General features: G+C 30.5%; 1 protein-coding gene and 2 long non-coding RNA genes across 5 annotated transcripts; 1 reads left to right on the top strand and 2 right to left on the bottom strand.

The window, feature by feature from the left end:
* Nucleotides 1-418: 418 nt before the first annotated feature.
* LOC9322685 (pantothenate kinase 1) lies at nucleotides 419-3,506 on the bottom strand. 2 transcript variants are annotated; one of them, XM_002886573.2, is made up of 10 exons: nucleotides 3,261-3,506; nucleotides 2,987-3,151; nucleotides 2,565-2,611; nucleotides 2,332-2,448; nucleotides 1,705-1,824; nucleotides 1,522-1,616; nucleotides 1,354-1,447; nucleotides 1,108-1,239; nucleotides 891-1,003; nucleotides 419-809 (listed from the first exon to the last, which is right to left on the bottom strand). In XM_002886573.2, exons 1-10 carry the CDS (start codon nucleotides 3,304-3,306, stop codon nucleotides 584-586), a joined length of 1,155 nt encoding a protein of 384 aa, XP_002886619.1. In that variant the 5' UTR covers nucleotides 3,307-3,506; the 3' UTR covers nucleotides 419-583. The 2 variants fall into 2 exon arrangements, with proteins under 2 accessions (XP_002886619.1, XP_020889968.1); XM_021034309.1 differs by having other exon boundaries at nucleotides 427-809; nucleotides 2,565-2,603.
* A 4,880-nt stretch (nucleotides 3,507-8,386) lies between these two features.
* Nucleotides 8,387-9,263, bottom strand: LOC110224263. Its single transcript, XR_002328932.1, has 2 exons — nucleotides 8,667-9,263; nucleotides 8,387-8,574 (listed from the first exon to the last, which is right to left on the bottom strand). It is a non-coding gene; the product is annotated as an uncharacterized LOC110224263 (long non-coding RNA).
* An 885-nt stretch (nucleotides 9,264-10,148) lies between these two features.
* LOC110230640 lies at nucleotides 10,149-13,083 on the top strand. Of its 2 annotated transcripts, XR_002333773.1 has the most exons (4): nucleotides 10,149-10,273; nucleotides 10,459-10,579; nucleotides 11,192-11,251; nucleotides 12,667-13,083. It is a non-coding gene; the product is annotated as an uncharacterized LOC110230640 (long non-coding RNA). The 2 variants fall into 2 exon arrangements; XR_002333772.1 differs by lacking the exons at nucleotides 11,192-11,251; nucleotides 12,667-13,083 and adding an exon at nucleotides 10,671-10,713.
* Nucleotides 13,084-13,371: the final 288 nt, after the last annotated feature.

Here is a 13,371-nt window from a genome sequence, read left to right as displayed (position 1 = left end):
CAAATCTAGTGAATTACAAATAAATATATATTATTTTATCATGGTTAGAAATTCGGTTTGGTATCGAAAATTTAAGATCAATTCACTTTTTTTATACAGATTTAGGTAGAGCAAAAATAAAACCGAACAAAGATGTGGTTCACTTCTTGGATTGCTTTCCGGTTCAATTTCGGGTAAAATTTGTGAAGTGTTCATAGAAGAACCAAGAGAGAAATTGTGTCAAGTTTTTATTATTTCTGCTGAATAAAGAAAAACTTGTTACATAAGCAACATACAAACTCACTAAATCAAGACTAAACAGAAATGCACAAATACTTACAATGAACCGGAGGACTTAACCGAGATTTAAAGAAGCTCTATATAACTCAAATGTACAGGTTAATAAGATTCTTTTTTTTTGTGTGATATATAGTACAAATTACCTAAGACAAACATGAATAATAATAATAATAATAATACGTGAATCATCTTACATAAATTTGTCTAACATTCAACAAACTACTACGCAGCTCTTGATTCAAACAATTAATTAACTTACACATATTTCTACTGAATTGATAACAATACAACTGGTGATAACCAACTAAACTAAATTGATGCTACATTCTATGGTTTCACTATCGTTTAAATTTGAAGTTACGGGGATGTGTCGTAAGTTATCACCTGAACAGTTGAGAATTGCTCTTTGCACAGTGTGATGATGCGGTTTTAAATCGTTATGGCTCTGGTTGCTGTAGCTCGTGAAAGCGCCTAATGCTCCAAGAAACCCTTCATGTCGTAAAAACATTGCCTTCGCCTCACCTCTCGACCTGAAATGAGAAGGAAAAATGACAAAATTTACATGAGTTTTAGATATGGAGGGATTTGATTTAGTTTCAGTTTTGGATTACCAAAAGTGAACAGCAACAGAGATTGTGTCCATGGTGTACTCGAGCCCACGGATGAAAAATCCACCAAAGAAAATACGTTTAAGACCGAATCTGAGAGCATTCAAATAAGCAATCTGGAGAGAAAGTGAGACAATAGAAAATGTTACAACCCAATCAGAAAAAATCATCAGCTAAAGGTTTTCTGTAAAATGGCATTGAAATGATCAGAGGAACTGACCTGACCGATGTTATTTGATATCATTCGTAGAAGGGATCTTGCGACATCTTCTGGCTGGTAATCTTCAAGTTCTTTGCCATCAGAAATCGCTTTCCCAAAGCTAGAAGCAATAGCTGTTGAGGAGAGACCAATCTACCAGAAAAGAATGAACAAAAGGTTTATATTCACATATGAATCCAATCTAAAACTCTAGCAGACGTGTTCAAGTAGGCAGATATTTAAGCAAAACCAAGATCAATCAATTACCTTTGAATAATCTGTTCCACCATAGATATCCCCGACAAGCATGTCAATTACTCTGTTATTTCCATGGTGACTTAACTCTAGCAGCTCATCAAAACTGAAACTAAGAGATATTAGTTGTTACTCAGGCAAGGAGGTTACTTACATTAATAGACTTAACTAAGAAGTCACCTCTTGCATTTTGTTAAAAGCTTTCCAAGACCTAAAAATGTGCCTCCACCAAGGCTTGTTCCACTTATCCGCTCATACTTTCCATCTCCATCGACCTACAGAAAAACGAGTTTGAGTAAGCAACATCGCTGATGTAGTTGCAAACAAAATCAAAGTGATCAAAGAAACGAAAACCATAGTGACCTTGATCATGCTAACGCCAGAGCCTATATTAACAAGTAGATATGGATACAAATCATTATGGTCGATCTCGACAAACTCCTTCTGGCCATCCAAGTAGGTAAAAGCTTCCCTTGGGACTGTCTGCAATCATAAAAGAATTATTTGTTACGTAATAATTCTTTTATGTAAAATGGCAAAAACAAGAAGTTTGTCAGAAATCTATTCTGCCACAAATGTCTTTGATGTATTGAAGAAAGTATCTTATAGAAGACCTCAGGGAGCACACCACATTTAAGAACAATTGCAGATTATCATCATCAAATATTTGATATCCTAAATGGTAATGTAGCTATATTTTCAGTCTTCTATAAGTAAATCTAGGAAACCACTAAGACCAAGAGATAATCTCTATCAGGAAAACATAAGCCAACTTCACACATTAGAATTAACAGACAAAGATACATAAATTTGTGGCCTAGACTCTTCAGAGTGCAGCGTTGCTCAAGTGTGTTAACAAGGATAAAAAAAAAGAAGTACATTCCAAAAGCAGACACAACATATATATAACAGACAAGAATCTTCATTTGGATAATGTTAGAGGAAAAATGAAGAGAGAGATGATGGTAATAGGATAGAAAAAAATCAAACCTTTAATAGAAAATTAACACCCCCAACAAGAGAATGCATCTCATCTTCCTTATCAAAAAGAATTCCAAGTTTCTCCTTAAAGAGATCAGCAAACTTAAATGCCCCACCACCTGTGGCCTTTGGAATAATAGCATATCAATTAGTAGACCATAATCCAACTACAAACTAAAATCCCACTGCAACATTCCTCACTACAAAGCTTTAGCCAAACTATAACCGATGATAACTTTTACCTTAACATAAAGTTTATCATGAGCCACGCCATTCGGATGCTGAACACCTGAATCATTTCCTCTGTCAGTGAAGTGAAATAACAAAGGAACTCAACTCAACTTCTAATAAACTTATTTTGGTTCGAACAAAGGAATATTGAAAACACCCCCATCCCCGGTTCTACATCCGCTTAGGTTGTTTGCAACTCAAACAGAAACAACCTCTCCGCGCGGATATAGAATCCGGGATGGGGTGTTGCAAAAATTCATTTACTAATAAACTTTTTACAAATTGGAACTTAATGGAGATTATTCAAAGATAATTTACTCGAAATCAGTAAAATGACTCAAACATTACTACTGCAAATAGACATAATGCTTCTGAATACATATGAATCAGATGATGAATCAGAACGTTATGATCATAAAAATCCACACTTTACCGGAATGATGAAGGATATTGAATCGAATAAACTCCAAACAATCATCAATCTTTCTGGTCTCAAATTTGGCGAAACAAAGCTTCCCATGAACAACAGAGCAACCATTACGAGACTCTTCGCTGTAATCTCCATTTGCCGAGAAATACACAAGCTTTATCAAAGTCCCTGCGAAACCAAATTCCGGTTAATTCGAGATCACTCGAGACGAACCCAGAACCGAACAAATCACAAAATGAATCAAACAAAGCCAAGTTCGGTTTTTTTTTTTTTTTACCTCCGATGTCGAGAGCCAAATGAGAGATTTTTTTAGTCGAATCCATGGCGGTTTTTTTTTTTGGGTTTTCCAAAATTCTCTTTTTTGATCCGTTTTCGAGTTTTTATCAACGTTAAAGAGAACTACTTTTCAAAGATCAACTACTTTGGATCTAACCTATCTATCTATCTACTTCTCTCTTCCATGGCTGACTTGTTTTCTCTTCTCCATTGAGCAATGTTTGGCTGTCCCAAATTGATTGCGTCAATATTAATTTTTCTTCTTTTTTTTGAAGAAAGAGAGACGAATTTTGCTGACTTGTCATTTCGTTTTTTCAGGATTGGATAGAATTTCTTTTATTGTTTTATTTATATGTATATGTACATAATTTTTCAAAACTAAAAATTAATCTAAAGGTGTTTTGTTTTGACTCCAAAAAAAAAAAAGTGTTCTGTTTTGGAATTTGAAAGTAGAATTATACGTTCTCTCAGAATAGAAATATTGTGTTTTTCTTTGTTAGAAAACATTTTTAACTAATTATTTTTTGAATATAAAATTTTTTTAGAGGTGTCTCTTTATTAATTTCTTGTTAATTTTATACCAACAAAAAAGAAGAAAATATATCAGCAGTAAATGCTTTCCATTGACTTTCATCAAGTTCCACCGCATTGCTGATAACATTGTCGTATTTTTAAGATATGGAAGTGCTTGTCCTACGTCTTGTCGTATTTTAGGATATGGAAGTGCTTGTCCTACGTCTTGTCGTATTAAGATAGAATTAATTACTGATTTTGTGTTTTTTTATAGTGGTATTTGTGGATTTTGTTATTTTTTGAATAATTTGTGGATTTTGTCCTTTTTCACGTTCCAAAAATATAATTTAATATGTGTTTCACTCGTTATGTTTGGGTTTAGTCGGTTCCATTTGTTCTTAGGGTTTAGTATTTGATATAAAGTACATATTTTTGTAAAAAAAAATCACAAAATACGTACATTTTTAAGTGTTTAAAAAGGACAAAATCCGTAAACTATTAAAAAAAATGGCATTTTCGTAAGTTTTTCCTCAAAAATGGCATTTTAGACAATAATCCCATTAAGATATGGAGGCTATGATTGGTAACCAATTTTAAAGTTGTACAGCTTTGTACAGCTTTGACAGTTACCAATCACAAAAGCTTTATGAAAAACGATACACTATAATATAAATAGTTTTTTTTGTACAAAAACAAAAACAAATTAAAACAGTTACGGTTAAATATGGTTATGGTTAAATACGGTTACGATTAAATACGGTTATAACAGTTACGGTTAAATACGGTTATAACGGTTACGGTTAAATACGGTTATAACGGTTACGGTTAAATACGGTTGCGGTTACAACGGTTACGGATAATTACGGTTATAGTTATTTGATGACTACAATACGGTTAATATCAGAAGCGAAATCTTACGAGTTACCTAACTTATTATAATACTTTTCATAAAATCAAAAAGTATGTTACAAACCAAATTTTCTTCATTTCGAGCAAAATAACAGTATAACATATTTGTTTGAGAAAAATACCATTTTTTATAATGTAGATTTTTTCATATGCGGTATCATTTATTTTTTTTTAAATCTTAATCTGAACATTCGATAATTGTTTTTGTATTATATGGAGTTACAATTATATTTTTAAAGTTTTAACTATGCGGTTAACCATATGGTTAAATAACGGTTTTCATATGTTTACCGTTAATTAACGGTTACGGTTAATATATTTTTTAACTGTAACTAATTATTTTTTACGGTTAACGGTTAAGGTTTTTAACCGTTTTATACGGTTACGGTTGAGAAACGGTCCGGTTACGGTACAACATATGGTTACGGTTAGCTTTTGGTCATGCTTACTAGGCATGACCAAAAGCTAACCGTAACCGTATTTTGGATCGTAACCGGACCGTTTTTCAACCCTAACTGTATAAAACGGTTAAAAACTATAACCATTCACCGTAAAACTAGATTAGTTACGGTTTAAAAAAATATACTAACCATAACCGTTAATATACCGGAAACGTATCAAAACCGTTATTTAACCGTATGATTAGCCGCAGGGTTAACCGTATTATTAACCGCATAATTAAACTTTATAAAATATAATTGTAACTACGTATAATGCAAAAAAAAAAGTCTCGAATGTTCAGATAAAGATTTCCGAAAAAGTAAATAATATAGCCTATGAAAAAATCTCATTAGAATTAATGGTTTTTTTCTCAAACAATTTTTTTAGAATGTTATATTGCTCAAAATGGAGAATATTTTATTTATTATAGGACAAGTAAATTCATATTATTATTATAACAATAAAATATTGTTCATTCTATATAATCTTAATTTTCATATGTAATTACATACTAAAGTACATTTCTATGTAATTTTTTTTCTTTCTAAATTCTTAATATTATTTATTATGTGTACTGCTATGATGTTTCCAATCAGAGTAAATTTTTAAAATTTGTTCTGCGTTATTTTTTGTACAGCTTACCTGTTTTATTATTTTATACAGCTTTGCACTATTCCCTAACAGCTAATATCTCCAGCTAACAGCTAACAGCTTGTTACCAATCAGACCCGAAAGCATTTGCCGACCACTTGTAAATGTAATAATAGCCACTGTCATAAACCATTCATTCACTCTCGTTTATGACCTTGTAGATAGGCCCACGAAGAACATTGGTTGGGATGGTGGGGGCATTTGATGATAACATGTGATTTGTAACTGAATAGTTTATAGAAGCTCAATTTCTGAATTCAATATAAAAAATAAGAATCGTGGTACTAAGAGTTAGGGTGAGATTGGTTAAAAACCCACGATGCCCACATTTATGTGCTCATTGTTTCTACAAGTAGAAATAAATAATAGGGCCGGCGCAGAGGGCAAGCCACCGAAGCCATCTATTAGGGCCTCAAAATTTGAGGGTCTTTTTACTAAAAAATTTGTTAAGTTTTCTTATATACAATTAGATATCCACCCGCGGTACACCGCGGGCCTATATTTTTGTTAAAAAGAAATATAAATTTTTATTGTAAGGCTTCTCTTTTACATATATGCTATTATTTTTTTTATTTAAATGTATATATAGATATATACATATCTATATACTGTAGTATTAGTATATTTTAAGTTCATTTTTGAAATATAGAGATAGAGAAAATTATATAGTTCATTACGTACTGATATATAGGGTATTAAAACTTGGTTTGTACTATTTCTATTGTTTCACCAAAAAAACAAACTATTGTTTTCAAAATCTTATTATCGTGACCTTTATTTTTACATGTTCTAAAAGGGTTTCAAGTATGAAAGACTCTTAACGGATAACATGAGAAATAAAGGATAGATCACTTGAAAAACTTTGAAATCTGTTGATTGGAAACGTGTGTGTTGATGAATGAAACGACTGCTCTCGACATCTCTTATATAGGGAACAAAAAAATTAGAGTCTTCTAAATTATTGTTATTTTTTTGGTAGTGAAATTAGATTTTGAGATACAAAAATCTTATCTGAGTAAACTAACAAATCCAAAATATTATGATTGAATAATGATTATCTTGTTCTTCCCAGGGCATTAAATTTAGATTTGATTTTGATTTTATTGTTGTAGTAGTTTCTATTTGCTAGATATTTTCGATATTATGTTTAATAGTATTTAAAATTAAATATTTGATTTCCATATCTTTGAAACTCAAATCTAAAAATTAGGGATGTTTAGTTAGTTAATTTATTGTCGATTTGTTTCTAAAGAATTTCAAATATAAGATTGCAATCTTTCCAAATATATGGCTATTTATTAGGAGCATTAATAAGAAAGATTATTTAGGATTAAAATAGGTAACTTAAATATGGATAATAAAAGAATTAATTTCGTTTTAATAAATGTGTTAGTGTTATACTTATACCGATTGCCATAAAATCAGGTCGTTTTAAAGTCGATTTGTTTAAAAATTTCCTAAAATTCTTTATCAAAGATCCGGATAGAGTTAAACCCGGGTAAAACCCGGATCCAAATGAATTAATGCAAAAAATACCCTGTAAAAATGTATATGTAGATTACACATTTAGATATTGACCCGTGGGACAATTTTGACTTTTTAATTTTGTTCTTCATAAATTTATGATTTTCGTAGTATATAAAACTGATTGGTGGTGTATGGTTTTTGATAAATTTAGCTCTTATAGTTAAATGTAGTATTATTTATATTCATATGTATGACAAAATATTTCTTAAAGTAAATAAAAGGATTTGTAAAATTATTCACATACCAAAAATTCTGCCCATTTTCATGGATACGGGATCTTTGTTTAAACTGAAAATTATAGATTTTTTTTTCTTTTGATTTTTTGAACTTTTTATTAAAGTAAAAAAAGTATTTGTAAAATAATTCACAAACCAAAAATTCAGCCCGTTTCTATGGAACAATAAAAAGATTACACCAATTCCAAATCATTTTTTTTCAAAAGTGTTTAGTATAAATAAAGCAAGAGCCTTAAATTAACACATCAAATACCAAAAGCATAGTATAAATAAATACTTACATGGAAGAGTAACTCTTGGTGCATGAAAGTCAAATATTAATTGAAAGAATACGGTTATTTGAAAGAGCAAACATTGGCTTTCACATGTTCTCCTCAGGTACACATAATCCAGCCAAACATCTTCTTCTTGCAAACATAAAACATATAACGAAACAACAATATTTAATATACAGAGGAAATCTCTTCATCATATTTGAAAAAAGTCACTAACCCTTACATGTATACCATCTCTTCCTCCACTGACTTCCCTGCGGATCAAAGACCAACCTTAGAACTGCTTTACCCTCTTGTCCTTATGCTCCGGAAATCATTGTGCGAATTATGATGCTATCAAAATGCTCGTCGTCCTTCCTTCTCAATTCCAATTATCTTCATGTGTGAGTTTGAATGCACAGATGGGACGAAGGTCGGGCTTGAGGCTGGTCGGTAATAAAGCGAAAATTTCCAATTCCTGAATCCAAACACAAAAAATGAAAATATAACATTATATACTAAAAACGGAAACTGAGATTTTGAAAGAGAATAAGCCTAGCTTACCATCATTCTCTAAAGAGAAAAATAACAAAGCGTTTCACATGCAAACCCAGATTAATAATATAATTAGACTATTTTCACAATCTAATACATTATTGGTAATTAATATCTGAATAATGGAAATATAAATGCAGGTGAAGAACACGCGCAGTGGCGGTGGGCACAAGGAATCTGAGGCCGAGGAAGAAGCATATACCCCTACCCAATATCAATACGCCATGCCCTGGGAGGAACAATTTAAAGAAAAAACAATTAACATTCTACGAAAAAAAATCAATAAAATAAAAAGAGAGAAAGCACCACGTGGATAGCTACCTGGCGATACAGAAGGCTTTGTGTGTTTGATGTTGCGATTTCGGTAGAAGAATAAAAAGGCTTTGTGTGTTTGATGGTGGGATGAGAAGTGAAGCTAAAGAGTTTATATAGGCGTGGAAGATTAGGTTACGAAAGTAGTGGTGGCCAAGGTAAATATTCATGCTTTAATCTTTTTAATCAAATCATTCTAATCGGATTTTTTTTTTAGGAATATGCTTTAATTCCGATTTTGTATAGTAGTAAATAATTTCCTTAATTCAGTCGGTATGAATATTTGTCAACGATTTCTAAGGACAATATTTTAAAAAAAAAATCAAATAAAAACAATGAATGCTAAAGGTGAATGAGTTCAATCTTTGATTTCCATTTCATTGTTTTCTGATAGCATTAATGTCTCAAATTTGTTATCGTAATCTTAGGGAATATTGCCGTAAATCTCTGTATAGATATTTCATTGAAATATTTCAGCATTAAATGTTTTTTTAAAATGTATTTATAGCAAGTGACTAATATTCCTATAATTTCGATAAAAATGTATTAAATTGAGTTTGTTGTTTAGAGAAATAATTAATGGAAGATCCGATCGAGATATTCTTAAGATATCGAATTGAATATCGTCGGCCTATAATAAAATAATCGTTTCTGATTTCAAAATATTAACTTAAATAGAAATGAAATGAGGATTGTTGAGATGTTTTAGAGATTGTGTCGTTGAAAGTAATTAATTGAGAGAAAAAATGTCCGAATAGAGATTATAGAAAAAAAGAACCAATTAATGTGGGAAGAAGTTAAGGAAATAGAGTTTAAATAGAACTAGATCGTGACCCGCACGTACGTGCGGGGTTTCATATTTTAAGATATGTGTTGTATAAAATATATAATCAATTTGTTTGTTTTTCGGAAGTATTTTAAATTTGTTTTTTTTGTTTCTGTTTTGGGAATTAGATAATAGAATAGATACCATAATAGTAGAAATTAAATGGATATTTATATTCTGTGTGTTTAAATAAAATTTGTTACAAATTTTTTTTTCTGTTTGAATAGAATTAAAAGAAAAAATTAGTTACTTGTTTTTGGTGAATGATTGGATAGGTTTGCATGGTTTTGGTAAATAATCTATAGATAATTTGGTAAGTTTCAGATTTGGTGTGTTTTAGTTATAATCTTGTTTATAATTTTTTTATAGAATATTCGATTTTAATAAAATGTAAAACGATTTATTTGGTAATCCAAAATTATTGTTTATAACTTTATCCAAATTTAAATAAAAACTGTAGACCCAAATTTTAAAAAAGTGGCCCATAACTGTTATGTATCAGAATTTAATCTTGTATGGGCCGAAATATTTTTAGACCCAATTAATCTGACTATTGAAATCGATCCATGTTTTCGTTTTTGTTTGTATTTAATATATTACCGGATTTATGTTTTTTCATTTTGGATAGATAATTGTTAAAATAATTGTCTTATCGGTGAAAAAAAAACAACACCCTACAAATCTCAGGCGATTGTTCGATCGACGAATCAATTCCAAAATTGCCTGATAATCAAGCTATTACGTCTCCGTTTATCATCTTTTTATCTCAAATTCGGATTACTACAAAGAGGTAAGCTTTTTATTGATTCAGATTTAGGCAACTACTTATTTAAAAGATTTGTCAATTCGATTTCCACTCTTTGAAATTCTCTGTTTGAACATAGTTCTTTAACTATGATTGTCAAGAACCTAGATCGTTACATATATTCGATTGGGTTTTTATATTAAACATATGTCTCTTTTTTTTTCCGACAGATAATTGTTTTAGAAGAACTTTTGTCTTATAAAAGGAACCGGTTGCAAAGATGTATGATAATGAAGATACTACATCTCTGTTTATCATCTCTTAATCGGAAAATCTGAATTCTACAAAGAGGTAACCTTATAATTGAATCAAATATTGACTTTTACTATTTTCAAATGTTTCGATTCAAATTCCAATCTTAGAAATCTATATGTTTGAACAGAGGTATTGGGAAATGATTGTCAAAAAACCGATCTTATATGGATAAGTATTGTGAATTTCAGATCTAAATTTTGATTTCAAATATTTTTTATCAGCAAATCCCAAATCGTGACAGGTTAATTTGAGTGTGTTAACTATAAAACCAATCTCTTTACATAAATCGTCAGTTGTCCGATATAATATATTTTGAAATTCGCTTTTCTATAGATATTAACTATAGATTTTGTCCATAGTGAGTATGGCTAGGCCAATATTCATGTCAGAGTTTAATATTTATGAAAAAGAGAGGTTTAATGTAATCTTTTAAGCTATTCAGAATCCTGAAACAATGTAAAAGGTTTCTTAGATGATATATGTTAGCTACTGTTATATTATTTTTGTATAGTTGATAAAAACATGTTAGCTACTGTTCATACTATTTTAATTTGATACAAACTTTTAGAATACAATTTTTCTAAATTAGAGTTTCTAAATGTTAAATGTATACAAACTAAGCATAATCTCTGCGTTTAATGCTTATAGAGGTGGCTTCAAATAATGTCGTCTTTGGAGAAGATAGGACAACCCTATATAATGTTAAAGGTTAGTGAGATGATAAGGATTGACTATTTATTTTTAATTGTTATGAATAGAAAGCTACTCTTATACATTTAGAATTAGTAGTATTGTTATAGTCATTATATTTTTGGCATAGTATGTTAAAATGAGTTAACTATAAAGTCTATAATAGCTATTAGCAACACACTAATTTCTATTGTTTGATAATACTTAATCAAACTTACTGATTATGCACATGTAAACGATACCTTCATATAGCCTAATAAGGTATAAGTTTCCTCATTGTTTGATAATGAGTATACACCTTTACTACTGCTGTAAATGAAATAGTTTACATTTCATCTCCTCAAGATGATTAGGAGAACTCTCTGTTCTTGTCATATTTTCGTCGATCCAATGTTTTAACTGATTCTGCAAAGAAAAATATATTGTTGAAGTAAAACTGAATTAGATGAAAACCAAAATATGATCACAGAGGTGATAAAAATTGTTACCTCTTTTGGTAACAATCTGCTAAAAGGCATAGGTTTTGAAAAACTTCTTTGAACATATCACCCAAACTAATAACCTGACCAACCACATCTGAAAAATATATGAACAGGTATGAGTTAGATTTTTAGATCCTTCTTTAAACAATATATATGAAAATAATAGTAATGAAAAATACCAATCAAGATGTTTTCATCAAATCCTGTAACATTGAAAATGTCTCCAAAGTTAGCCAAATAAATAAATCTCGTTGGATTGAGAAAGATTGTGACTTATAATAGTCGTTTTCATGAGGGACATCTTAAGCCATGCTTTGTTGCCATGTACTTTCCCATTGATTTGGAGTTCACTTGTTGTTTCTTAATGGTAGAATGATTCAAAGTTCACTGTAAAAAGCAACAAAACTGTATTATGAAGTCGATCTATAGATGATAACTATTAAATTGAAGAAAGAATAAGTAAGTTGAGAATTACGGATGTATTAGCAAGAATCATCTCCATGGTCTCCCCGTGTATTGGTTGTATTGAGTCCACGACAATTTTCACTTGGATCTTCCATTTAGTTTTGAAAGGTTTCATGTCATCATGATTGGTGATGGGAAGATTTGCAGCCATTTTTTAAAAATGAGTAAGAAAGGTATAGATGTCGTTTGCTAGCTTAAGGAGTCTTGAAGAGGGTATTAGACATCATATATAATTTGTAGGAAAAGAGGTCGGCTAGGGTTACAAACTATTAGATGTAATTCATGTAAAGAATATGCTTGCGAATCTATCTTTTGAATATATATTTTAGTTATATTCTTTATTTGAGAGCTAATGAATATTGTGTTTATGTAGAATTTGGATTTTTTTTGGTAACTGAATGATAACAAAATTAGATATCACCTTAACTATTGGGATACGATTGTTTTGATAATATCTTAACGTTGGTTTTATGGTATTTTTTCCAGATTGCCAAATCTCAACCGTAAGAATCAAACCAAGGATAACTGTGAAGTAATAAATTGTTATGTTTTTAACAGTCCATTTTGGATCCATAGGATCCGCGTGTCAATCCAAAAAATTAGTCCAGGATCCGCGTGCCTTTCCGATCGAGTCGCCCATGATCCATGGGTATTTTGCTTTTAAATTATGATTTTGCCCTTCAACGATTTTTTTCATTTACTCTTTGATTGTAATTATTCCAATGGCATCTTTTGTAATTCTTTACCCTTCATAAGGTTATTTATTATTCAATGCTTCCCAATTAATAGTATAGATTTAAGAATTAATGACGTTTTTTATTACAACATTCCTTAAAACTCTTATCCTAGATCCAAATATGATTAAACCGGGTAAAACCCGGATCCAAATGAATTAATGCAAAAAAACCCTGTAAAAATGTATATGTAGATAATTTTTGTAGGGCCTTATAAAAATATTGTTGGCTTTTAGAGACAACTACAACATTCTTTTTAATGGTAAAAATCTAATTTAAAAGAATTTTTTTTTATTGCTTTAATTTTGCTTAGGGCACCCAAATTTATCGGGCCGGCACTGTGGTTACTTTCAAGCTTTTAACCTATGGCTGCATTCTTTCATATCATTTGGTCCCAATATCTTCAGATGCATCCAAGGATATGCTTGTTAGCATACAGAAACTTGAATTTGATAAT

The sequence above is a fragment of the Arabidopsis lyrata genome (assembly GCF_000004255.2).
Source record: "Arabidopsis lyrata subsp. lyrata unplaced genomic scaffold ARALYscaffold_2, whole genome shotgun sequence".
Taxonomy (NCBI): Eukaryota; Viridiplantae; Streptophyta; class Magnoliopsida; order Brassicales; family Brassicaceae; genus Arabidopsis; species Arabidopsis lyrata.
Note: the sequence above shows the minus strand (reverse complement) of the source record. Positions and strands in the feature narration are given on the sequence as shown.

Excerpts from the sequence above, each read along its gene's own strand:
- LOC9322685 (XM_002886573.2), bottom strand. The coding sequence starts at position 3,306 with ATGGATTCGACTAAAAAAATCTCTCATTTGGCTCTCGACATCGGAG. Across the intron at positions 3,152-3,260 it reads TTTGGCTCTCGACATCGGAG|GGACTTTGATAAAGCTTGTG; the intron begins GTAAAAAAAAAA and ends TTGGTTTCGCAG. Across the intron at positions 1,617-1,704 it reads CTGGCGTTAGCATGATCAAG|GTCGATGGAGATGGAAAGTA; the intron begins GTCACTATGGTT and ends GTTTTTCTGTAG.